The 27,344-nt window shown below is 34.5% G+C and overlaps 6 protein-coding genes and 1 pseudogene across 6 annotated transcripts; 3 read left to right on the plus strand and 4 right to left on the minus strand.

Annotated features, from left to right (window-relative positions):
• Nucleotides 1–299: 299 nt before the first annotated feature.
• LOC110631264 (probable polygalacturonase) lies at nt 300–2,780 on the minus strand. Its single transcript, XM_021779030.2, has 6 exons — nt 2,638–2,780; nt 2,089–2,415; nt 1,892–2,012; nt 1,632–1,806; nt 1,483–1,553; nt 300–1,277 (listed from the first exon to the last, which is right to left on the minus strand). The coding sequence occupies exons 1-6, from the start codon at nt 2,668–2,670 to the stop codon at nt 580–582; spliced, it is 1,425 nt and encodes a 474-aa protein (XP_021634722.1). The 5' UTR covers nt 2,671–2,780; the 3' UTR covers nt 300–579.
• Nucleotides 2,781–5,018: 2,238 nt separating this feature from the next.
• Nucleotides 5,019–6,815, minus strand: LOC110599772 (probable polygalacturonase). Its single transcript, XM_021736342.1, has 4 exons — nt 6,783–6,815; nt 6,223–6,564; nt 5,789–6,155; nt 5,019–5,710 (listed from the first exon to the last, which is right to left on the minus strand). The coding sequence occupies exons 1-4, from the start codon at nt 6,813–6,815 to the stop codon at nt 5,019–5,021; spliced, it is 1,434 nt and encodes a 477-aa protein (XP_021592034.1).
• A 1,359-nt stretch (nt 6,816–8,174) lies between these two features.
• On the minus strand, nt 8,175–10,719 carry LOC110599773 (annotated as a pseudogene).
• Nucleotides 10,720–11,822: 1,103 nt separating this feature from the next.
• Nucleotides 11,823–13,296, plus strand: LOC110631004. Its single transcript, XM_021778689.2, has 2 exons — nt 11,823–12,483; nt 12,910–13,296. The coding sequence occupies exons 1-2, from the start codon at nt 12,310–12,312 to the stop codon at nt 13,294–13,296; spliced, it is 561 nt and encodes a 186-aa protein (XP_021634381.1). The 5' UTR covers nt 11,823–12,309.
• Nucleotides 13,297–13,366: 70 nt separating this feature from the next.
• LOC110631003 (beta-carotene hydroxylase 2, chloroplastic) lies at nt 13,367–15,608 on the plus strand. The gene is made up of 7 exons (XM_021778688.2): nt 13,367–13,932; nt 14,020–14,079; nt 14,221–14,292; nt 14,511–14,645; nt 14,735–14,860; nt 15,104–15,160; nt 15,245–15,608. Exons 1-7 carry the CDS (start codon nt 13,543–13,545, stop codon nt 15,320–15,322), a joined length of 918 nt encoding a protein of 305 aa, XP_021634380.1. The 5' UTR covers nt 13,367–13,542; the 3' UTR covers nt 15,323–15,608.
• Nucleotides 15,609–20,837: 5,229 nt separating this feature from the next.
• LOC110631260 (putative septum site-determining protein minD homolog, chloroplastic) lies at nt 20,838–22,153 on the minus strand. Its single transcript, XM_021779027.2, has one exon. It carries the CDS (start codon nt 22,059–22,061, stop codon nt 21,075–21,077), a length of 987 nt encoding a protein of 328 aa, XP_021634719.1. The 5' UTR covers nt 22,062–22,153; the 3' UTR covers nt 20,838–21,074.
• A 442-nt stretch (nt 22,154–22,595) lies between these two features.
• Nucleotides 22,596–25,238, plus strand: LOC110631262. Its single transcript, XM_021779028.2, has 2 exons — nt 22,596–22,794; nt 23,895–25,238. The coding sequence occupies exon 2, from the start codon at nt 24,306–24,308 to the stop codon at nt 24,945–24,947; it is 642 nt and encodes a 213-aa protein (XP_021634720.1). The 5' UTR covers nt 22,596–22,794; nt 23,895–24,305; the 3' UTR covers nt 24,948–25,238.
• The last annotated feature ends 2,106 nt before the right edge of the window (nt 25,239–27,344 follow it).

The following is a 27,344-nucleotide window of genomic DNA, read 5'->3' on the forward strand; positions in this document are numbered from 1 at the left end:
TGGGTTTTTAGCCATGCTCGAGCTACGGGACTTGCTTCTAAATGATGTGACAAGGAATTTATAAATATTTAAAATGCACGAGTCCAAAATTTGTATATATAAACTTGGTACGATGATCCTGTGATGCAGGAACACCGGATTAGGAGAGGATCCTCATCTCATCGAAGTTGCTCACTGGAGAGTCGGGTTGTTGCAAACTCAGGTGAGGGCGACTTCAATACATACGAAAGAGAAAGCAGCTGCAATGTTGATCAAAAGATGATAATACGCTCACTGATGTCAAACTGTAGAGGTAACAATGAATTCAAGATTATCCTTCTCTTATTGAACATTCACTATATAAAATTGTTGAACATTCAGAGGACGTTGCTACACATCAGTGTTAAAATACTGCATCAGATGGCACGATCTGCCCCTTTTGGGCGGAACACATAATAAGTAAAACAACAGCAGAAAAAACAGCAATTTTTCATTTTCTTTCTATTGACTACCCTTGAGAGGTCTGAACAAAGTTGATCATAATTTTACCTACCAACTTCTTATCAACATGATCACACAGCAAATCTAACTAGAGCACTCTCACAGGCAAATTTTCTTAACAGAACAAGTTTTCATATGCACCCTTTCAATTCGCAGCTTATCTTTAGGGAAAGAGCAACGAGTAGCTTTTTCGGGCAACAAATCGCAAGGCTTAGGAGTCACATTGTTTGAAACTCCCTGTACGTGAGTGCAGTTCCATTGCACCTTTTTAGCTGTTCCACTCAATGTTATAGTTGCATTAAAAATGCAGATTCCAGTGAAGGGGTCATTGGGAAGTCCATCAAGTGAACCTGTGATGTTCACATTCTCTGCTACAACGTCTATGTAGTTTATATTGTTAATCTTAGGGAATGCATTTGGATCATAGCCATCATCTGGGTGTGACTTATAACCACCTGAAACCCAGAAAACATACTTCATGGTCTTTAATGTCATTCTTCTTACAAATATGTCTTTAACGTAGCCTCCCCTTCCAGGCGCAGTTTTGATTCTAACAGCAGATTCAGTATTAAAGGCTGCAATATCCTCTGCTCTAACATCTTGAACTCCACCAGACATCTCACTTCCAATAGCTATGGTAGCACTATGAGGAGAGATACAGGTAAGCCTTCTTACAATGAGGTGTTTTGTGGGCATTCCAACTTTAATTCCATACTCATCCCATCCACTTTTAACAGCAATGCAATCATCTCCCGAGACAATAAAAATATCTTCTATCCGAACATTTGCGCACGAATCTGAATAACATAGATATTCAGTGAATTGCAATCCAGCTACTATAAATGATTCTAGAAGTACTACAGGAGATTAATAAGGCTCAGTTAGCAGGATGCTATTATTGAGAATGAATTTTTGTTTCATCATCCAAAAATCCATCAAAAATGGGGGAAAGGGGAGGAAGAAGAAGAGAACATCCAACCGCTAATGAAAAGATAATGTAACCTGGGTTTATGCCATCTGTGTTGGGGACTTGAACAGGAGCAAGAATCGTCAGCCATTGGATCACCACATTCCTGCTCGATGCAAATTTTATCAGAAATCACTCAATGTGCAAAAATGGGCATCATGCTCTCAATAAAATCTCAACAAACCTGCAATATATAGGATGAAGGTGCCAAGAAGGAGAATTAATTAAAGTAACGTTAGATATTTGGAGCCGATTAGTGTACATGAGCTCAATCAGGAACGGCCTACTCGCCTTAAATAAACCCTTCTTGTACTTATCCCACCAGGGAGCACCCTGTCCATCAATCGTGCCATTTTCACCTGAAAAATTACAAAACCAAACTCGCATCGGAGAATTTTAACATTGGCACAACGCTAATCCGGAGGCATAATGTGTGATTATTACCAGTAATTACTACGTCAGTGAGGTTCATTCCAAGGATGAGGCTGGCGAATCTTCCAGCAGTAAAATTTTTCTCTCTCCCATAAGAGGGCAAAGGATCGATTATAGGAAAATCTGCCTCGTTCTGCCCATATTATCATGCAAATTTATACAATATACTTCAGAGGAAAGCATAAAGAAAGAGAAATCTGAATTGGTACCTGAGAAGCAAGAAGAACAGCACCCTTTTGTAGAAAAAGGGTGAAATGGCTAGTGAGATTGAAGCTTCCAGTTAACCACTTCCCCGGTGGTACAAGAAGCTGAGCACCACCATCTGATGCATAATTGCTTAGATTGGCAATGGCTGATTTAAATGCCTTCGTATTTAACGTTTTTCCATCGCCAACTCCTCCAAATTCTGTTAAAACTGCAGTGTGTTTTCGACAACTTATGGCAGCATACTTGATTGTGGTTTCCTTTTTTAAGATCTGCACACTTTTAGTTTCTGCAAATAACAATAGAACAAACACCCAGAGAATCTCCAAAATCTGCACAAAATTAATTAGACGAATGGAAAAAATTTAATGAACAACTGAAAAAAAAAATTGGATTTTTCATAAACATCTTCTAGATAAATTCAAAGCAGACTCATTTAAGAACATAACCCCAATCAAGATAAAACAAGCTACAATTAGTGATTGGTAGCACAGTAACATAATTGAAAAAAAAAATGGAAAAAAGAACAGCGGAGAAAAAGAGAGAGAAACCACATTGAGTCGCCTGGATTTTGAGCACAAAGCCATTTGAACTGTAAGAACTTGAAAATAGACCCTCGTTTTATTTGAGCGCTCTGCTCTTTTTTTTTTTTTTGGGTCAAATTTGAGTGCTCTGCTCACCTTGAGCTTTCGGCAAAATTTTGTTGTACTTGTTTTATTGTACTTGTTTTTATCTTATTTATTATATGCGTGTAAGAGAACTGGCGAAGCACGTGTCTCTTGAATATGTGGAAAAAGAAATATGTGTTTATATAATTATTATTTTTCCATCATACAAATCCAATCTCTTTTTCGGATAATAATTTATTATTAATTTTTAATATATTAATTATTGGCCAATTCACTCAAATATTAAATTATGACGCTTATATTGTTAAGTCATAAAAAATTGATATTGTATCTATTTTTTTTTAGAAGACGATTATTATTGATCTTATACTATATTAAAAAAAATAAAATTTATTAATTACAATTTTTTTTTAAAAAAAAAAGTAAACCTATACAACAAAGGAGTGATATTGAAAGCAGTATCCACCATTAAATTTATTTATAACAAAAATTGGAAAGATTAAAAGTGTTTTTTCTCCATTCCATTAGTTGAAGTATGATTAATTAATAGGAGAAAACAATAATTGCTTTTTATTTAATAAAATAAAGGATATTAAATAATCACTTATATAAATAAGTGTATTTAGCATTTTTCTAGCAAATATGTGCAAGGGTTCACTATACATATAAATTCGTGTAACAATTTAGATGTAAAAATTGTTTTTTCACAACAAATTATTTTTGGATATTTAATTATAATGTTAAAAAACAAAAGTATTTAGAAATTTGTATGTATAAAATTTATTTTATTAATAAAATTTTTGAAATGAAAAAATAATTTTTATTTTAAAAAATAAATGTATTTTTTAAAAAAAAATAATTTAACTTTTTTTATCAGAAAATATTTTTATTAGTAATTTTAAATATTTTAAATCTTACAAAATACAAAAAAAAATTATAAAATAAACATAGCTTTTTAACAAGTTTTTTTGGAATTCACCGACTCTGTGTTTGTTTTGCTTCCTTCGCTTTCCTTCCCTGCCTCATATTTCTGCCTAAAAATTATGCTCTTTTTTTTTTACCTTAAACTTGGGAAAAAAATTTTTGCCCCTGATGTATATTTTGCAAATAAATGAGGCTGTTTAGGGAATAACGAACGGCAAGCAAATATTTTATAATTAATAATTATTCAATTACCACTACCAGGTGTTAGGTAATTAATTATATCATATCATATAAAAATACATTTAATTAATTAATTAAAAAATTATAAATTGCTCTACAATTAATAATTATACGCTAATAGTTATTAATAATTATATTATATAAAAAATATGGTTGTATTTTTTTTTTGAAAGTAAATATGGTTGTATTTAAAACCAAAATATAAAAGTTGTATTATATTTTTATATTTTTGTTTTAGGTACAATCATATTAATTTTTTATTATTATAATAAAAATATAATAATAAAAATAATTTTAATAAAAAAATAAATAATATAATTATAATACTTAATAATCTTCTAAAATAAATCCTCATCATAGAATAGAATTACATAATAATGTCTGATACATCAATACATATTATAAATATTTTACCTATAAAAAGTAATTTATTATATTTATTTATTTCATTGATTTACTGATTTAAATATTAACATAACTGTTCATATTATTTTATTTTTTATATATTGATCGATACACATTAAATTGTATTTAAATTTTACTAGTAGAATTAAATTCCTTCATGATATTAAAAAATAAAAATAAAAAATATTTATAATCTAATTCTTAATTGTAATTGATTAAAAAAAAAGTGAGACCTAACTAAATTTTATTAAATATAGAAGAAACAAAAAAAAATTACTAAATATAGAAACGCCAAATTTGAATTCTCCTTTGAAGAAGAGTTTAATAGATTTTAATTTATATGCTAAAAAATAAATTTCTTTCTTTATCTCTCTTAAATTATAGACTAATTTTCTTTTCTTTTAGATTATAATTATTTATTAGTTTACTAATAGACTCTCAGTTAATATATATTAAAAATGTAAAATTTATTAATCATATTCTAATCATAATCCATGAATGACACATAAAAATAAAATACCAACAAAAGGATTCAATTTTTTTTAATTTATTTTTATTGAATGTCCTTAAGGAGGAATAAACTTGGTTGTTAAAATTTCTACCAACCAATCATTTACCAGTATAACAGTAATAAATTTAAATTAGGTTCAGATTATTTTAAATTCAAGACAATAATACCAAGAGTTTCACATGATATAATTCACGTGATTATGTCTTGAATTTAAAATAAACATGACCTAAAACCATTTCACAGAACAAGTATTCATACGAATGGTTTCAATCGGTAGCTTCTCCTCAGGGAAAGAGCAACGAGTGTCCTTTTGGGGCAATAAATCACAAGGCTTAGGAGTCACATTGTTTGAAACTCCCTGTACGTCAGTGCAGTTCCATTGCAGCTTTTTAGCAGTTTCACTCAATGTTATAGTTGCATTTGAAATGCAGAATCCAGTAAAAGGATCCTTTGCAAATCCACTAAGTGATCCTGTGATGTTCACATTCTCTGCTACAACATCCATGTAATTCACGTTGTTAATCTCTGCAAGTGCATTTGGATCATACCCATCATCCACGTGCGTCTTATAAGCACCTGAAACCCAGAAAACATACTTCATGGTTTTCAAGGTCATCCTTCTTACAAATATGTCTTTAATATAGCCTCCTCTTCCAGGCGCTGTTTTGATTCTGACAGCAGATTCGGTATTGAAGGCTGTGATATCCTCTGCTCTAACATCTTGAATTCCACCAGACATCTCGCTTCCAATGGCTATGGTGGCGCTTTTGGGGGAAATACAAGTTAGCCTTCTTATGACCAGTTGTTTTGTGGGCATTCCATATTTAATTCCATATTGATCCCATCCACTTTTAATAGCAATGCAGTCATCGCCAGAGACAATGTAAACGTCTTCTATCCTCATATTTATACATGAATCTGAATAATATCATTCACAACAACATCATCAAAAATCCATCCAAAATTGTTGGGAGAGGAGGAAGAAGAAGATCTAACCTGGGTTAATCCCATCAGTATTAGGGACTTTAACAGGAGCAAGAATCGTCAGTCCTTGGATCACCACATTACTGCAGTAAATAGGATGGATATGCCAAGATGGAGAATTGGTTAAAGTGATATTTGTTATTTGGAGCTGAGTAGTGTGCAGGATCTCAATCAGGAATGGTCTTGTTGCCTTGAGAAGACCCTTGGCAAACTTGTTCCACCAAGGAGCACCCTGGCCGTCGATTGTGCCATTGTTTCCGGTAATTACAACGTCAGTGAGGTTCATTCCAAGAATGAGGCTGGCGTATCTTCCATCGGTAAAATTTTGCTCTCTCCCATAAGAGGGTAATATATCGATCAGAGGAAAATCTTCCTCATTCTGCCCATATCATCACCGTTAAGAGGAAAGCAGAAAGCGAGAAAGAAAGAGAGATCTGGATTCGTACCTGAGAAGCGAGAAGAACAGCACCCTTGTGTAGAAAAAGGGTAAAATGGCTGGTGAGATTGAAGCTTCCAGTTAACCATTTCCCGGGTGGTACGATGAGCTGAGCACCACCATCTGATGCATACTGGCTTAGATTGGCAATGGCAGATTTAAATGCCTTTGTATTTAATGTTTTTCCGTCGCCTACTCCTCCAAATTCTGTCAAAACTGCACTGTGCTTTCGACAACTTATGGCAGGATACTCGATTGAGGTTTTTATCTTTAAAACCTTCACATTTCTGCTTTCTGCTGATGGGAGACAAAGGACTCCCACCAGAATAAGGATTGAAAAAACCTTTGAAATCTGCACAAAATTATATCATCAATTGAATTCCCTTTTCACATATTTCATCTAACACAAGTAAAATGAAAAATAGGATTTTTCTAAAACAACAACATAACAAGAAATCGAATAAAAAGGAAAAAAAATATATCTGTAAAAAGCAAAAGGATTTATTTTTAATGTTGCAAATAAAAATAATAGCATAATTGAAAGAAAAAAAGAACTGTGGAAGAAATTACATTGAGGCGGCTGGATTTTGACGTCAAAGACATTGTGATATGAAGCTCACCAAGTTAATCTGTTTTTTCCTCGTCTCCTTAAATAGCTGCGAGAAAAAGAAAATCCTCAAAGGACAAATATAAGAAATTAACTAAAAAAGGTAGATTTATTTTTAGACTTGATTAAAACTGAAAATTGGTATCCTGTCCTGCGTTGGTTAAGCTTTTAATTCTTATTATTAGGCAATTTATTACTATTTCTTTCCATGCATTTTATAATAAATAATTACCTTTTAATGATAATTAAAAAATTTACTACTGTAATGATAGATTAGAAATAATGTGTGAATGGAGATGTATTTATAGTGGAAATTAATTATATGTAAAATTCTCGTAGGATTTGGAGTTCAAATATTATCTTAAATAGAAGACAGTTTTGTTGTTAATAACTGACTGCAAAATCATATTGTATTAGGATAGGTGTTTTGCATTCAACGTAAACTTAAAAGCTGAAATAAAGAAAAAGTTAAACACCTTTTATTTTTCCTTTTTAAAGATAATTTTATTTTATTTTTTCAATTTTTCTATATTTTGATTAATCAATTTCAATTAAATATTTAATTTATAATATGACAATCGAAGACTTTTAAAAATAATCTAATCTAATTATTTAATTTAATTTTAATAACACAATTATATTCTAATATAATCCTCTAATTTAATCATGTTAAAATTTAATTTAAAATTTTGAATTATTTAAATTTTAATATTTTATCTCATAGAGCTAATCTGATGATAAATAAGTGCATTCGAATAAGTATGAGAGATCTCAAGTTTTTCTTCTTAATCACCGTTTCAAATAAAAATAATATTTTATTTTTTAGTAAAATTTTGTTTTTTTGTTAATTTAAAAATTTATTAATTTAATAGATTGAAAATTTTTTTTAAAAATTAATACTTCCTCTATTCCACAATTTTTTTATTATATCAAAATTATTGTCTATTTTCTCTTTTTAAATTATATTAACATATAAATTTCTATTTTATTTTTAAAAAATTCTTAAAACATATTTTGATATTTAATAAAATTTAATATTTTTAAAATGAATATAATTGAAAAGCTAATAAAAAAATTTGTTTTTCTTAATATGGATAAAAAAGTAAGACGGGATAGTATAAAAAATTTGAACAAGTAGAAAAAATAATAATTTATGGGTGTAGATTATTTTTCAATTATAAAAGCAGGTGATTTCATCTTATTTAAAAGTTTGTTATATGTAAATATAATTGTATTAACTGCTTTATGGTAATTAATACAATGTTATACATTAACACATTAAGCGCAAAAAAATTATTCATCTAATTTATGAAATTTGATTCCTCGCTCCTTATAACCAATATGGAATCTATCTTTCAAGGGGCATAGCAGGTTTGTAGCTGAATAGTATCAATCGGCAGAATATCCTCAGGGAAAGGACAATCGATCTTTTCTTTTGCAGGAGGCAGCAACTCGCACGGCTCAGGACTCACATACTGCTAATACCACTTATATCCGTGCAGTTCCATTGCAGTTTCTTTGGTTTCTCTGTCAATGTTATGCTCACATTAGAAATGCAAATACCAGTAAAAGGATCTTTCTCAATTCCTTCAAGTCTCGCAGAATATGTCACGTTCTCAGCCACAACGTCTTTGTAATTTATTTGGGTAATGTTAGGCAGTGCATTTGGATCGTAGCCTTCATGTGGGTGTGACCCATAATTGCCTGTCATCCAAAAAACATATTTCATGGTGTTGAGGTTCAATCTTCTCACAAAAATGTCTTTGACATAAGCTCCTCTTCCCGCTGCAGTTTTGATTCTGACGCCGGATTGAGTGTTGATTGCTGTGATATCTTCAGCCCTAACGTCCTCGATTCCACCGGACATTTCACTGCCGAGAGCAATTGTTGCACTGTCAGGGGAAATGCAGGTTAATCTTCTTATCACCAGTTGCTTTGTGGGAATCCCAACTTTGATTCCATATTCATCCCAACCACTCTTAACTGCAACGCAGTCATCTCCTGAAACTACGTAGCAATCTTGTATCTTGACGTTCGAGCACGAGTCTAGAACACAATTACCATGGAACTTCTGAGTAAATTCTACCAAACAAGGGTTAAAAAAATGGAGCAAAATCTAATTAAACAAACAAATTAACCTGGGTTGATCCCATCTGTGTTAGGGGAATCAATTGGTGCAACAATAGTCAGCCCTTGGATCAAAACATCACTGCAATTTTGGTCGAAAATGTTTTAGTTCTCATTGATTTATGAATAAAAACTTAGTGAAGAGTTTGATGATGAGTGAATAAAACCTGCTGTATGTGGGATGAACATTCCATGATGGAGAGTTGATTAAGGTAAGATTGGATATTTGAATATTATTAGAGTACAAAAACTCAATGAGATAAGGTCTGGTCTCCTTCAACAGATTCTTTTTGAACTTGTCCCACCAAGTTGCACCCTGCCCATCGATCGTGCCATTGTTACCTAAACCCAAAATTGTTAATCCACATTCATGCCTAAAACTAAACTTAGTAAAATAGAGGGCTGAATTTTGTATTACCTGTAATCACCACATCAGTGAGATTAGTACCAAAAATGAGACTGCTGAATCTTCCACCAGGGGCATCTCTTCCTCTTCCATAAGAGGGCAACGGAGGAAGAATAGGCCATTCTGCCTCATCCTGCTCATTCCATCAAATAAAATGAAACAAATAAATTGGCAAAGATTCCAAATCACCAGCAATAGAAAAGAACTTTGTATACCTCAGAAGCAAGAAGAACAGCATCTTTGTGCAGAAAAAGAGTGAAATGACTGATGAGATTAAAGCTCCCAGTTAGCCATTTTCCAGGAGGTACAACAAGCTGTGCTCCACCATTTGATGCATAATTGCTTAGATTAGCGATTGCTGATTTAAAAGCAATTGTGTTAGATGTTTTTCCATCGCCAACACCTCCAAAATCTGTCAAAACTGCGCTGTTCCTGCGACAATTAATTGCAGGGTAGCTTACGCCCTCTGAAGCCGCAATAACCTCTCTACATTCTCCGAGCCTTGAAACTATTGATCCCAATATGAAAATAATCGAGAGGACCTCAAATATCTGTAGAGAAAATAATTTATTTGTCACGTAGTTTGCAAATGAACATAAGAGAAAAAGGAAAATTTTGGAGAGAGCGAACAAACTACATGGTATTTGGGAGACGACTTCATTCTATGGATAACGTGAAGATGAATCTTGTACTGAATGAATAAAGAGAAATATATATAGTATACTGGATTGATTATTGATGATGACAAATTATACAATACATTCTCCCTTTATAAATACTAATATATTATAAATGAAATAAAATTGATTGTTCAAAATAAATAAAATGTCTATTACTATTAGAATTTTATTTAGAAAGTATTAAGTAAAATTATTATTAAAAATAAATTATGATTAAAGAGTGTAATTTAAACTCTCATTTAATTTATCTCGTTATTATATATTTTTTATATTATTATTATTATAATATTAAATCCAATAATCAATTCTAAAATGATGAGAATATCCTAAATGAATCTGGCATTCAATAAGAGAAATTACGAGTGATTCAACAATATAAATGTTTTTAAAAGAGCAAAAATAATTAACAGCTGTAATTATTTTTTTATTTAATCAATTTATTATAGAGTGGTTACCAAAAAGGATACCCAATTATTTTATTAGTAAAAGTAGCAATAAAATTTAAATAAATTTCCATTCAAAGCTGCAATTTTAAGGGAAATATTTATCATAATTGAGATATAGTTACCATATAAAATATTAATGTTGATTTGGATATTACTATATATGCACGTTTCTGCTATTCTGTGGGCTGATTAGGAATTCATTTAGGTCAATATTACAGTGATAATCTCTGTGGAGTGACATGTTAGGAATAATACAATTCCAAATGGGAAAAAGAAATTATCAGCTTTGGTTTAATATATATCGACAATTAAGGTAAAGTAAAAAAAATGAATCCAAAAAAAAAATTGATAAAGTAACTGAAAATTTAAAGTAGATAATTAACCCATTCAATTATTAATATGAAAATTTTTAATATTAAGGGCAAAATGAAATCATTGATATTATGAAATACAGAAAATAAAGTTTACATTATAAATGTAAATTTAGTTGGAGAGTAAGATATTGATCATGTCACTAGTGATGTCTAACGGTTGATACCATGCCACCTGTCTCTATCATTCAGATCTGTACTTACGGACGCGTCAGAGCCCTCATCTATATTAAGTGGCCATTTAATTTTTCTAGCGCGTATGTAGGTAAGACTGCGAAGTGATTAGTCTGCCTTGCTTATTTCCTGTCACGTCACCGGACTAAGTTCCCAGAGGATGGACCTACACGTGCGTCTGGTTCGGCATGTTTTATACTTTCGGGTTGGAGCACTCCGCATGAGCTGATTTGTTTATGAGAAAGGTCTGATGGATTTTGAGTCTGAATTTTCTCTTAAAGTCTAGTTTTATTTCAAAAATCAGAAATTCGGCGGTGATTAGTGATATTTTAATTATTATTATTTTTTTAATAAACGGATTTAATCCGATTATAATAATGAGAAAACCACATATTATATTAGTTGTGTTATTGTGAAATGAATAATGCGTTTTAAAAAATTATAAAAATTAAAATGAGTTTGTAGATATATTTTATAATATAATTATGAAAGATATAAATAATTGTTGTAAAATTTTTTGAATTAATTTTTTAATTATTGGTGAGTTAATATATTTTTAAAATTTTTTTATATGTTATTTTAAAAAATTAAAAAATAAAAACATAAAAAAATATTTATATGAATCGATATAAAACACATATAAGTGGATTATTTCATAAAAAAATAATAAATTCTTTATTCTCTAAAAAAATATAATTATTTTTCAGCTTTTTAATTTTTAATTTTTAAATTTTATTGCCTTTTTACACTATTCTCTCTTGTCTCAATTCACAGAACTTCTTATTATATGCGGTGTACTATGAAATTCTTCCAATTCATAAACAAGTTGCCAATTTTTTGAGATTTTTAGTTTTCCTACCCCCCTCTCTTGTTTCCACTAGTTCTCCCATCTTCATTGTTGCTTGATCGATGAACAAACCTAATCAATGAGATGCCAATGATCTATGCTTATATCCTATTTGATTATGATAAGATGCATTAATATTCACTATGGGTTGGGTTGTAATTTTTTTATTTTGTGGTATATTTTGGGCATAGATCTTTGGACTTATTGAAGAGGGTTTTTGCTATTAGATCTGTAATTTTAGGGTTTTAGGTGTGGCTAAAGGGAGGCGCTTCAGTTTGATCTTGAATGGGAAGAAGGCAGATCCATGGTTCTTAGCTCACCTCGGTTGAAGGCAGCTGACCTTAGAGGCTTTGAAAAGCTGTGTCTCACTTTCTTCTCTTTATCATTCCCTTTTTAGATCCACTGGTTGGAGAAACTTCTTTGTGGCTCCAACCTTTTGATGTTTCAAGGTTCCATTTTTAACTTTGTGCTACTAGTTATCTTTGAATATTGTTCTCATTGGGATTTCTATGGATCTTTAGTTTGTGTTGCAGCCTTTTTGGCTTCTATAGTTGGAGGTCTCTATTGCAGGTTCTTTGATGATTGGTTCAACAAAAGAGATGAGCTACAAAAGGTATCCAGCGGGTCCCTTTTTCTTTTCTATGTTATTTGTTTTTACTTTGTTTTTTATCTTGTCGGAGAAGGAATGTTCATGTGCAGCGGCAGCATCAGCATCTACTGCTTGTTTCCTCTAATTCTAGGGTTTGTTGTTTAGAGCCTTGTTGTAAGCTTTTAATTGTTTTAGGGCCTTACTAGTTTTTCCTTATTTTGAGGACTTTGAAATGTCTTATAATAGACTTTTAAACTTAATATTTAATCCTCTTAATATAATGTTTATCTTTGAAGAAAAAAAAAATCACACAATACAACATATCTTTAATAAAAAAATAAAGATATTAAATTAATTTTCAAAAGTTCAATACTGTGGAGTGTGTCAGCAATCAAGCATGTAGTCATTTTTTCCATCAATTGAAGCCACACTTTTTTTAAATTCATCCAGAACATTTCGTCTTTTGGCAAGCCAATGCCGCCCGATGGATCCGGTATGCTTCGGTCAACCCGACCCAAGTGCGCCAGGGCAACCAGAAGCCCAGCCAGGTGTCAACAACGTACACCAATCAACCGAATCCAAGTGGCAGACAACAACAATCCCCAAAAAGCTCTTGACAGGTTAGCGATTATACCGACGCTAACGTGGCGCAATGCAGGAGCTAGAAATCCAATGCTAAACACAAAAGAAAAGGAGTCGCATTTTATCAAGAAATGTGATTGGTTGTCGACACCTCCGCAATCCTTCCCGCGGCTCCACCGCTTCTCGTTCTTCTCTGTGATTCTGACACCTGCTCTAGTACTCCCAACCCAACTCAGTGGCTATTTCGTAATTTGATAAAAAACACTATGGCCTTGTAATGTTGATCTCGTGCCTGTCTGTGACGAGTATTTTATTCACGAGAGCCCAAAAAAAATAAAACAAAACAAAATAAAATGAAATAAAGATGTGGTCTTCGTGCATTTAACCAAGGGTTCCAAGCCCTCCACATCTCACAGCACACTACATAGTGTACGCTACTAGGCAACGCATCTCTCCTTCTCAAGCTCGGAAGCTCTCAAGCGTTCAATCCACCTCCCTACGATGGCGGCTGGATTATCGGCTGCTCCCGTCTTCAAGCCCTTCCTTTGTATCCGCGCTTCCAATCTCTTCCCAAAGCCCATACCCACTTCACTTTTCTCAATTCCTGCTCCAACTCGATATCACAGTTTATTCCATGGTTGTCGAAGGACATCCAGCTTTGCTATCTGTTTTGTCCTCGAAGACTCAAAACAGAGCCTTCAGATCGAGAATCTCGTTCCGGAACAGTCTGAAGAAGTAAATTACCAGATCTTGACGCCTCGCATGGCGCAGAGATTGGCTAGGAAGAGGTCGGAGAGGTTTACTTACTTGGTTGCTGCTGTGATGTCTAGTTTTGGGATTACTTCAATGGCTGTTTTGGCTTGTTACTATAGATTCTATTGGCAAATGGAGGTACTTTCCAACATTCCTTTTTCTCTCTAGTTTTACAATTGTGTTTCCATCCGTATGTATTCTGAAGTTGGATTCTTTATGGAGCAGGGTGGAGAGGTGCCTTTGCTCGAAATGTTTGGCACATTTTCGCTATCAGTGGGCGCTGCTGTAAGTGCAAATTTCCATATCTCTTCTTCCATTTTTTTTCTTTCCATCCAATTTGGGAAATTGTTGTTGTTTGATTTGGAATATTGCCAATTTCCCGGACAATTTTTGGGGTTGAATCGAATTGGGGGTTCTATGTTTCAGGTGGGAATGGAGTTTTGGGCAAGATGGGCTCATAGAGCTCTCTGGCATGCTTCATTGTGGCATATGCACGAGGTATGATAATTGATATGCACCTCCCGGTTCGAAACGTTCATTGGAAGTACAAGGAATAATCATTGAAAGGAGAATTTAAAATTTTTCATACGTGAACCTTGGATCACATTAGGACTGGCACGAGAAGGACCTATTAAAGTTCTTCATATCATTCTCTTTCTGCTGCATTTTCTTTGCTACCAAACAGAATGATGATTAAGAGTGTTTTTGAATGGCAGTCTCATCATCGACCCAGAGAAGGTCCGTTTGAGCTAAACGATGTATTTGCAATAATCAACGCAGTCCCAGCTATAGGACTTCTCTACTATGGCTTCTTCAACAAAGGCCTGTTTCCTGGTCTTTGCTTTGGAGCAGTAAGTTTCAGTTTCTGTGTCCAGCATCTTTGTTAATCAGAGTTTATTCCTTGATCAACGGATTAATCATTAAAAAATCAACGGTACAGGGACTTGGAATTACGGTGTTTGGGATGGCGTACATGTTTGTCCACGATGGTCTTGTTCACAAGAGATTCCCAGTGGGTCCCATTGCCAACGTGCCCTATTTCAGGAAGGTAGCTGCTGCCCACCAGGTAAATTTGCAGGACTAATGGTCCTGTGCGTTGCGGGACCATCACTGTCGTTACTGACTCGGATAAGACAAATTTATTAGCTAGTTAAGCATTGGAAAGGAAATTGTCTCTCTTCCCAAAATCACTTCTTTAGCGTTTCCAACCACTCGAGCGTTTCTGTTGCTTACATTTTGTTTTCTATTAAATGCACTAACAGAAACAGAATCTAACCGTTTTTTTTTCCTTCAAAATGTTTGGCTATAGCTTCATCACTCAGAGAAATTCAATGGCGTTCCATATGGGTTGTTCCTGGGACCTAAGGTGGGCTTCTGCAAACTTGTTGTTTACTTTTATTTATTGTTTTAAAAAGGTGAATATGAATGTGATTAGTATATCAAATTGCAGGAAATTGAGGAAGTTGGTGGCCTTGAAGAATTGGAAAAGGAAATGAATAGAAGAATAAAATATTACCAAGGCAGCTAACGAGATGGATAAATTTTGGATCATTTGGTAAAGTAGATTGTAGAGAAACAATAGTGGTCAGTGAAAATATAAATATTATCAATCACTCCAAAGGGAGAAAATAGAAGACCAATATTACAATTTACAATGGGAGATGGGGTTATCAAATTTTCACTTTTATGTGGGAACTATACCAAAACGTGTTTCATTTATTCCCCACTGTATTTGAGCCCTCAAATTATCAAGGTCCATTGACAAAAAAAAAAAAAAAAAAATCAATGTCAAGTATTTCTGCTTTTAGTTTTCATATTCAGTGTATAAATGAGTGTGACTTGTACAAATCTCAAATACTTACTCTAATAATAGAATGAAATAACATCTTAATCAATAATTTTTTTTAAAAAAAAAAATTAATTTAATAATATTAGAGTTACCTTCAAAGTTATCGCCTTTTCAATTAATTTCTTAATTAGGCAGTTGTTGCTTCTCTGTCATAATTTTGCAATTCAATCTTTTATTTAATTCATCCTAAAGTTACAAAAGTCATGTTGAACAATTTTTGTTGTAATAATTATTAGTTATTTTAGCAGTTAATAATTGTTTAAATATTGATTAATCAAAGTACATGAATAATTTATTTTTTTCTCATTAAATACTATTTTAACTCGTAAAAATATTAAATAATATTTTTAAAATTATTATCAATCAATTATTTTTATCAATTAATTCAGTATTTAAAATTTTTATAAAAGACACATTATCTCTTTCCAAAATCGATGTGCATTTAATACATCTCCTCACATAATTAGTATGAAATATTTATGAAAAATTCAATATCAATAGCGTTTCACAGAGAAACTTTGATATCGTGTTAACTTTGAATTGAGTTTAACTCATAAAATTTTTATAAAAAATATAATTATATCACACTACAGTATAATTTTAAATATAAAATATAATGAATCTCCCATTGATCAGGAATAGATATAATATAGAAATTTTAAATACTTCTCTTATTTATTTATTTATTTATATCTAACTTTCGAAGGGAGTTAAATTTTGGAAATTCAATCTTTTCCTTCGTATAATTTTGCGGTCCGCGTGTGCAGTAAGTTTCTCCAAAATGTAGTTGACCTTCTATATAATGCGAATCCCATCTACGCATTAAGTGTATAAAAGTAGGTAATGAATAAGTATATTATTAAAATTTATAATAAATTTTAAACTTAAATTAATAAAATTTTATTAGAGATGTAAAAACACCCTTATATAGATAAAAAAATTTCCAAGAAAACAATTATAAATATCGATAATTTCAATGGAAATAAATAATCCTATGAATAGAAAACTTTAATTTTTATAAGGTGAGTATTTAATTAATATATTTAATTTTCAAAACATTTCAAAGAAAAATGACATTTTAAATAAATTAGGAAGAACATTTATTTAATGATAGTATGATACAAGGTGATAGTATGTGCACATCAATTCAAAATAAAATAATTTTTTAATACTTCACCCAGAAAAATTTAGAATATAGAATTTAGGGAATTAAATTTAAATATTTATAGGTGATTTGACATAAAAATAAGGTTAACGTTATATCATACCGGTAAAAACAAATTAAACCTAACTCCATAAAATAAAAATCGCATGATAAGAATGACGTAAATAAAATGTGAATTGTTTTTGCTCAATGGCTACAGAACTTAACTGAGCGAACGCATTATGCAAGTCTTGTGGGAGTGACGCAGCGCAATTTATTTGTTCTTAGACTACTTGTTAGCCCTGCAGCCCCATCCATCTCCATTTCCACCAGTAATAATATTATATAATGGAAAATGCGACCTTAGTGGCTCATGCACTTTACCCATTTAACAAAAATAGATAAAGACGTGCATCCACTAATCTTAATTAGATTAGGATAATTTGGATCAAAAGATTGGATTAGGGAAAAAGGAAAAGGGAAATTTGTTATCTACTTGTTGGTCTCAGGATCACTAACTTTTGATTGGTGTAGCCAAATATCAAATGGATTTTTCAATTTTGACATTCTCCAATATATTATTAATTGCAGCTACGTGTTGGTTTTTTGCATTTCATACGGCTATTTTATATTAGTATGCATTGTGGGTTGGCATGCAAAAAGATTAATTCACAGCCACGCATTTGAACCCTAAGTGGAGCTATTGGGTCCATCTGGGCAAGTTGGTATCTTTGTCACATGCGTTTAACGACGATGCTCACACCATGTTACCAAAGCTGAGCATGACACACTGGGCTGATAGATCCAAGTTGAAGTTGATCTTCAAGGCCTGCTAACAATTTTGTTAGTTTGGGTCAATTGAAATAACCTAGAACACCAAGTCCATCTTAATTGCCAGCAGTTAGGAATTAGGCCTCGACTATTATAGCAAGAGGAGAATTCTTATTGAACTCAGCTCGTTATTTATATATTTAAAATATAAATAAGTGGGTTTTATATAGTTTTTATTTTTTAAATATATGATAAACCATTTAAATAAGCAAATCAGTTGCATGCTCTGCTTATTTCCCAATTGACCATGAAACTATGCTACTGTAGTTGAAATTTGTGCTGTATAAGTAGGTCATCATCTTGATAGCGTAGCAAGTAGCTACGATATATTTGACCTCAACATGCTTCACGTCATTCATTTTTCTTGCACATTTATTAATCGCTTAGAGCAGTGCTAATATCTCCCAACATAATCTGTATTTACTCTGCTGTTGGGCTAGTAGCTCCAAAGTAAAGGATCAAGAGTTCAATCCTTACACCCTCTCCTACTTAAATAGCTTTTTCCAATATATCCCGCTAGATTTAAGGCAAGAAAACTCCTGAAAGCCCATAACAATAGCTAACAACAAAGAGGGTCCAGGGCCATAAACAAAAATGGAGAAACAAGAAAGATATATGATCGTCGCTGGTTCTACTGCCCACCATAACAATTCAAGTAAACGGGCTAATAGCCTAATACACTGTTGCCTTTGCAATCCTGGATCTCTAGATACCGGCAAAGGTGCACTTCAAGCATAAGCATGTATAAAGAAGCCAAACTAATTGGAACAATATAAGCAATAAGTAAACATACTCTGATTGTCCTCTTTGTTCCTCGTTGCGTGGAAAGTAAGGGAGTGCATCGGTCGGCTCGGTTCGGTATCGAATCGAACAGGTAAAATCTAATTTAATCGAATTTTTTCAAATTGTAGATCGAACCGAACCAAATAATATAGAAAATCAAACCGAACCCAACCGAATTGGTTCGGTTTAAAATTGGTTTTTGAGCTTTTCTCTAATTTCATTGAATTATACTATAATTTGGACCTAATAAAAATTGATTTGAACCTAATATATTTAATTAATTATAAAATCCACTTTAGAATCAGCGTGCTACACCATGTGTTCAGAATCTGGACACTGAAAACTGAAAACTAGTATTAAATAATTTTTAAAATATAAAGAAAATTAAATTGGTACCGAATCGAATCGGCCAAAATTGATTTAATCAAATTTTTTTAAATCATAGATCGAACCGAACCAAATAAGATAGAAAATCGAACCCAACCGAATTAGTTAGGTTTGGTTCGGTTCGAAATCGATTTTTGCGCTTTTCTCTTATTTCATTGAATTATACTATAATTTGGGCCTAATAAAAATTGATTTGAACCTAATATATTTAATTAATCATAAAATCCAATTCAGAATCAGCGTGCTACATCATGTGTCCAGAATTTGGACACCCAAAACTTGTATTAGATAGTTTCAAAAATATAAAGAAAATTAAGTTTAAACTAATTATAATTTACCACGATTGTAAGGGAGAGATGCGAGCGACGGCCGTCAGAGAGAGATGCGAGCCGCGAGCGACGGCTGTGAGAGAGAGACGCGAGATTGGCGACTGGTGGGTGGGTGGCCGTGGCTGCGGGACTGAAGATGCGAAGGATGGAGAGAAGAGACTCTAGCTTTGACGAGTGGGTGGGTGGGTGGCTACGAGATCGGCTACTGGGTGGGTGGTCGTGGCTGTGGGATTGAAGACGCAAAGGATGGAGAGAAGAGACTCTGGCTTTGGCGACTGGGTGGGTGGGTGGCTGCGGGACTGGCAACTAGGTGGGTGGGTGGCCGTGGCTGCAGCACTGAACTGAAGGATGAGAACGGAAAAAGGAGAACGACAGCTAGTGATTAGTGAGGAGTCGTCTCGCGGCCGTCAAGGTGCTTCAACTGAAACTGAGATCTGAGAGAGAGGGAAGTAGATGGCTATATATAGGATGGGAAGTGCCAAAGTGATATAACCCTGTAATAAAACGCAACGTTTAGGGTTAAATTCAGTCGGTTCGGTTCGACCGAATTATTTTATCTTTGAAACTGAATCGAATCGATCAATTCGAAATTTTCAAAAATTATAATCGAATCGAATCGATTTTATTTTAAAATCGAACTAAATTATTAAATTAAATCGATTTGGTCGATTATTTCGATTCTAACCGAGCAGTAATGATGCCTAATTGCAAGCTTAAATGGTGGGCTTAGAATTGAGAGTTACTGTACCAATAAACACAATTCTTCCAAAAGCTAAAACAAACACACACAAGTACCAAGAAACACTAGCAAAGGAGGTGCCAATGCATGCAAACATCAAACACTTAACAATCCTTCTCCTAGATCCACAATGCAGCCAAAAGAAAATAACCAAAAAGACTTATTCACAACCTAACCAGACACACTCTCTAGGGCGAGTCTTCTTGTGCCCAAAAGAGGTAGGGAAAAGTTGCAATTCCTTGAGGTAAGAAATGCTCGACACCTAGATGAAAAGAGACCCTCAACGGAGATTAAACAAGTAGAGAAGGCTCCATTGTTTAATTTAAACTAATTTCAATGCTACTTCAAATCCCATATCCCATTTTAGTGTTGGAGTTGATCATCCAATGCAGCTCTATAATTCAGCGTTCCAGCGTCAATTTCATGTGTTGGTGAAGTATCACACTATATTTAATGCTTCACTGTAGCGGTGTCAATTTTTTTAAATAAAATAAATAATATAATATTAAAGAGAAAAAAATATAAATAAAATTTTTTTTAGTATTAAAAATAATGTAAGTCTTAAAAATGGTATTACACCATTTTAGTATTTTGCACTGAAATGGTAAAAAAAAAAACACTGAAATGATACAAAAAATGGTGCGTACTGTTTGAGACCTTAGAAGGATTTAAAATATCATAGCAATTTACCACCTCCTGCTGCAATGTTATCCACGCAGCATTTTAATCCTCCCCTTCAATATCTTCTGCTTCAGTGGTTTCAAATTAGGGAAGGCCAGTTCTACTCAAAATATTTAATCAATCCCCATCTTTGTGATGCTTACAATTAATTTTACTTTGTACTTTTAAGCATGATTTCCTGGGTTTTCCACACAAAACGTGAAACTACGCATTTCATGTCCTCGCATCAAATTATGCTTCTATGATAATCTTCTCATTATGATAGTTGCAACAATCTTCTCTCATCATAAGCTTCCAACAAACGAAAACAGAATAAGCATTATACCATTCTCCATTCAAGAGACAAAATTAACTAAATCAAAACAATCCTCATTCAACAATAAGGGCATGCAGCTTCGCAACCCAAGAGCTAATAAAAGAAATGTCCCCATCAAATCAAAACATAATACACCAACTGACAAACTGTACACAGCTCACCTCTCCCCTTGTCACAGCCAACGTAGCTTGCAAATTTAACGTGACCAAATAGCAGCATGTTTACACTCCAAACAAGGAAAAAAACCCACGTTTCTTAGGCTCCTCCTCCACCATAACAGCTTTCATAGTATCCTGCTCAACAAGTCTCCAAGCAGCCTGCTCGAAAGCCAACCCTGCAAGAGTAGGAGGCTTATTCAACACAAGTGGGTATCCTCTATTCGTGCTCCTAATTACCTCTGAATCCTCTGGAATCACCCCTAACAACGCCAACCCCAGCATCTCCTGCACATCCAGCACCGACATCATGTCCTCGCCTTTGATCATATCAGTCCTCACCCTATTCACAATCATCTTTATATCCCTAATTCCATCGCACTCCAACAGCCCCGTCACTCTATCCGCATCTCGAAGGCTCGTGATGTCGGGTGTGGTGACAAGCACTGCCTCATTCGCTGGAGTTATGGCCGTAATGAACCCTGCATCAATCCCCGCTGGACAATCTATAATTATAAAATCAGGGCAACCTTCGGACCTGGTTTTTAGTGACTCCACTAGCCAAACTAGCGCCTTGCCACCGAATCCCAATGGCAGCTTTGAGCGAGGTTTCGAGATGCACAGGAGCTCGAAATTGGACCACCGTTTGTCACGCACTAGGGCCTGGTCCAAGCGGCAATCTCCGTTCATAACCTCAACGAGAGTATAATTGACTCGATTTTCGAGACCCAAGAGAAGGTCGAGATTTCGGAGGCCAACATCGGCGTCGACCGCGACGACGGAGAAACCGAGACGAGCCAATGACAGACCGACATTAGCAGTGGTGGTAGTCTTGCCGACGCCACCTTTGCCAGAGGTGATTACGACAACGCGTGGGGTCTCCCCAGCCAATTCGGGCTTCCTATTCCATTGGAGGACGGATTGGACGGCAGAATGGGAGTGGGATTTCGAGTATTTTAGGGTCTGGGTTTTGGGATTGAAGGATTTAAATGGCATTAAGGAATGGAAAAATGAGGAATCGAGATTGGTAGGAAGGGGTTTGAGAGATATCATTGTCAGAGAGTAAAGGGTTTAGAAGCAAAGGAAGAGCAAGATCATTTGATTCTCACAAGAAAGAAATCACTGAAATATCAGAGCGCACCGCAAGATTCTCGCTAGTAAGTAGTCACTTCCTTAGTGAATGAGTTGGGCTTTAGTGTTCTAAGATTACGAGCCCTAGGCCCAAATATGTTGGGCCTAAGCCCAAGAGTAATTGCTTAATCGTTTGAGAATTGACTTTTGAGTTGATAGCGAAGCCAATTTGGACTATGCTACTATAAATTCAGATCTGGAATCTTGACCCTTCAACTACTTGCTCTCCAAAAGAAACCTAATCTGACGGGTGGTAATACCTTTTAATTTTCATTTTTTTCAAGTGGGACCCACCTTACCTATCTGATCCATCACAAAAGGCTGCCAAGTGGCAATCATTTTATACATGAAAAGCCTGATTTTCCATATTTGCCCTCTCTAAGGCTTTACATTGATGTCTGCCAAACTGCCGTCGACACTTGTCTACTTATTATTCGTCAGTGGCACGATATTGCGCCCTCTCCGTCCCCTACACTCTTCTTCGCCCGCCTCGTGTGATACAGTTATTTTATCTCTCTCTACTTTCTCCAGATCCAAACACCCTGTACTGTATCGTAACCTACCTCTCTCTCTCTCTCTCTCTCTCTGAGCTTGTGATTTTAGCGTCGTCGGAGGAATCTCGAGGCACTTCTAATCTCCCTACCATTGAAACAAGGTTTGATATTCATACTTTTTTTTTGTAATTATTATTTTTCGGATTACCGGATTGATGTGATTCTATCGAAATGAGTTTTTGTGACAAAATTTTGCTTGTTAGCTTAATTAATATTTGGATCTGATGTTCATTTATATATTTACATGGCTGTAATTTAATGTTTTCATGTGTTTCTAGGCCAATAGGTTAGAAATGATGTGTTTTTTTTAGATTTGATCGGATTCAAGTTATTTGAACAAGCTGTGGCGTAGATCTAGCTGAGTGATAATTTTGTTTGTGCATCCTGGATTTGTTTCCGCATAAGTTTGATGGGAGTAAAATTGGATAGGATTCATCAGTTTTTAGGTATTTAAATAACTAAATTTCGCATATTTGTATCCCAACACTTTTTAATATTTGTTTTTCTGACAGAGTTTTTATTATTAATTGGGTGTATAGACTTCAACATTTTGATATCTAAAATCTGACCAAAACGACAAATGTTTAACTTCAGAATTACTCATAGGAGGAGATTACTTGTGGTGAGACTTATAAATAAAATTATCACTGGATCATGCTGACCCCAGATGTCCTAGCCCAGCAAGAATAATTTCCTACGTTTGGGACGATGAGGTTTAGTCAGTATATGTTATCATAATTTTGTTGTTTAATAATTACTATTGAAGTTCTATATACCACTACCAAATGAGGTTTTCTTGACATCTGAAACATGTGATTAGCGTAGAAAGTATTTTGTTCAGTTCAATCGCATGTTCTCCTGTCACCTTCCTTTGTTTTTCACAGTCTTGAAGCTCTTCTCTTCAATTGATCTAGGCAAGATCATTTGAGCAATGATGGGTTCTTCTTGCATTTCTGCATAAGTAATATTATCTATCGGTTGATTAGGTTAGCTTTTTGTTAGTCATGTTGGGAAAGTAATTTGCTATTCAAGGTTTGTTGTTCATATTGTCAAGTCCTTGTCAATGACTTGGACTGAATTGAGGTTTATAATGTGTTGGTACCGTGTTCTATCTTACTGTGCTTTTGTATGCCTGTTACTTATTTTCTGGTGGTCTGTAATTTGCTTACATTTTGTTGACTTTTGTTATTTTGGACTGCAGTAGGGAAGGCCATGTGAGCTGTTTGAACCAGAGTGATTGCATTTGTAGTCTTATTTGTGTGCACAAAATGGGCAAATGCAAGGGTTGTGGCAAATTAGGAAGAATGGTGCCCAGGGATGAGTCTGTGAGTGTGTACCATTTTTCTCTTTTGCTATCTCCTGTTGTTTCTGTCTGGGATTGTGTTGTTCGGAAAATGCGGTATTCCTTCAGACCTGAGTGGGTGTAGTTGTGAGGCTTCTGAGATATTTTTAAGTTTTTCTATACTGAAATAGTTGGTAATTATTAAGATATTAAACAAAGGAAAAATAAGATAGAGAAGAAAATTATAGGGAAATGTACACATTTTAGGGGATTTCTCTTTAAGTTAAAAAGTAGAGCAAATCGGGACTATATTTATAGGTGGTAGCTATCATGGATAGCATAGTGTGTAATAAAGTGCAACCTGCTGTGAGGAAAGTGAAGAAAAAGCAGGTGAAAGGCGAGTTGGATCGTCTCAAACAGGCAGAGAAGAAAAAGAGGCGTTTGGAGAAAGCACTTGCTACATCTGCAGCCATCATATCTGCACTAGAGAAGAAGAAACAGAAAAAGAAGGAAGAGCAGCAAAGGCTTGATGAAGAGGGTGCTGCAATCGCAGAGGCTGTAGCTCTGCATGTATTACTTGGTGAGGACTCTGATGATCCATGTAAAATTGTGCTAGACAAAGAAGATGGCTTCGACCCTTGGGATTGTGCTAGTAGTATCAATCTTTTAATGGGTGAACAGAGAGCATGTATTCCGCATCAGGACCACTTGAGGCATTCACATGAAAGAGCTGGGTGGATTTCGAATGCGTGTGGAACTGGATGTGAGTGGAGTGAAATGGAAAACAGCAACTGGTCATTCTCATATGCATCTTTTGGAAGAGATCTTCATGCACCATACGTTGAGGATGGAGGTTGGAGCACAACAGAATTCTCAGCTGATCTCATTGCAGCACAGGCTGTTTCATCACTCCAGATTGCTGAGGATGCACATGTCGACACAATCGTCATCAATGGAATGCTAGGACGATAGATGAAAAGCACTCATTTCCCTCTAAAATTGAGTGATGATCGTAGTTCTAAATAATGGTTTGCATATATTGCAGTTGGTTTGTTTATCATATGTATGTTGCAGCTTCTTCTTTGAACAAATATTGCACTATCATGCTCCCTATCGCCCTTTACTTCTAAAAGCCTGGTGTTCGGCACGGCTTCGAAACATGTTTGTCTGATTCCCTTTTTCTGTTTTTTGTGGTTGTGGAGTTGTTTTTAGACCATTAATTAACTTCATGCAAATAAACAATTGGATTTATATTAGTTCCTAGACAGTCGTTGCAAGTTGCCTATAGGAAAAAGAAGCGTTCTATACGTGCAAGTAATGAGGACATTTGCACCAGCAATACCAACTCGATGTAAATGTATTAGTAGATCCACTTATTTAAATTTATGTGCCATGATTAAATCAAGTTTTGACGTCTGGCTGGAGTAGTGGGGAGAAGCAATCAATTCAACAGAGGAGAAGATATAGCAAACAGTGTGTTTACCCCCTTGTGATGCGTTTAATGGCAGACGGAGGGGACTAGTGATGTTATCCTTGAACTCTTTAATCGGATTTCATAAAATACTGGTAACTTAGTTCCAAAAAGACTAGGGACTTGTACACAAACAAGAATGACTAATTGAACATTTGATAAGATAAAGAAAAAGTACAAAAAAGATGCTTTATGATTTTATTAATTTTTTATTTTAAAATATATTTAAATAATATTTATAATATATAAAAATATTTATATGAAAATTATATTATCAAATATTAATGGGTAAACTATAATTTAGTCCCTCTAGTTTAGTGAAATACAATCTTTCGTTCCTCTGTTTTAAAAAATCATCAATTTAGTCACTGTGATTTTTAAAAACTATGTCATTGGTCCCTCCCGTTAGATTTTCAGTTAAAGTCACCGTTAGTCTTAATTAAAAGACTAAAATATCCATTATTAATATCATTATCTTCTTCTTCTTCTTCTTCTTCTTCACCCACACCCTAAAAACTCATTATCTTCTTCTTCTTCTTCTTTACGCCCACACCCCAAAAACCCTTCTTCTTCTTTACATCCACACCCCAAAAATCCAAAACCCATTATCTTCTTCTTCAGTCGGTCACCAGTTGCTCACCCGATACTAGCGGCAAATGGGAGGGAAGGTAACTGAATGAGAATTGCAAGTGTGGCATTAGGGCCACTGTGAGGATTTTCTGAATCTGAAAGGAACAAGAACTCGCTCTCTCGACATCAATGGCTTCCATTTATGTAACGACCTGAAAATCGGACCGCTACCGGCGCTAGGATCCAGATTGACATAAGGTCGCCGGGACCCGTAGTAAGCCTGCTATACTCTCTGTGTACCTGTAAAATCTCATACATGATCATGCATTTTCTGTAAAAACATAAAATTTCGCTCTGTACTAAGGCTCAACCTGTGCATGCACTATCTCTGTACTACAGAACCCCTTACTAGAGCTCTCATCATTGCTCTAGACGGTTTAAAACTCTTAATATATTAAGCCTGGTTTTCATACTCATACAAGCACATTTACATAAACAGACCATATATACAAAAAGGGATTTACAAAACATATGGGTCAAGCACACTACTGACCTCTATACAATACTAAAACATCTCTTTACAAGAATACATGTCCACACTATGCTATTACACAACTCTTTACTCTTCTTGTACTCTGCTGAACTCCCCCTGTACTCTGATCCTGCAAGACTAGGGTTAAGGGAGAGGGGTGAGCTATACTAGCCCAGTGAGTAGAACAATTAAAAACATGTTATAAACATGCTCACATGAAATGCATAACAGCACAAGTAAGCACATACCGGACGGACTGAATAAAAAATCCCTCAGTGCCCGGCCCGCGAAGGAGCTCCTCAGGACTTTATTATACAATCAATAGTACAAAAGTACTCTGTGCCCGGCCCTCTCGGGGCTCCTCAGGACTTTACTGTGCCCGGCCCTCAATGGGGCTCCTCAGGACTTTACTGGGAGGGCTAATAAAACAAACTCTATGTCCGTCCGCAAATACAAGAAATAATGCAATGCACAGAATAGTGAATTCTAATGCAATCAATCTATTGCATAATCATGATGCATGAAACATGCTAAAAGCATTTGATTTCTCAATTAGGAAGATTAAGTTTAGTTCCACTCACCTCTGGCTAACTCTGTACTGACTTTGAAACAGTGCTCACTGCTGATCTCTTCGGTTCCTTTGGTCCGTTCCTACACAGGTGGACTCAAATGAGGGACCAAACTAACTCAAAAACATCTCTAACAAACTCCCCAAAAACCCTCTAAAACATCCTAAAACAATCAAGGAAAACATGCAAAAGAAGGTTGGACAGGGCACTTTCGATGGCAAGTTCGG

The sequence above is a fragment of the Manihot esculenta genome, chromosome 14 (assembly GCF_001659605.2).
Source record: "Manihot esculenta cultivar AM560-2 chromosome 14, M.esculenta_v8, whole genome shotgun sequence".
NCBI lineage: Eukaryota > Viridiplantae > Streptophyta > Magnoliopsida > Malpighiales > Euphorbiaceae > Manihot > Manihot esculenta.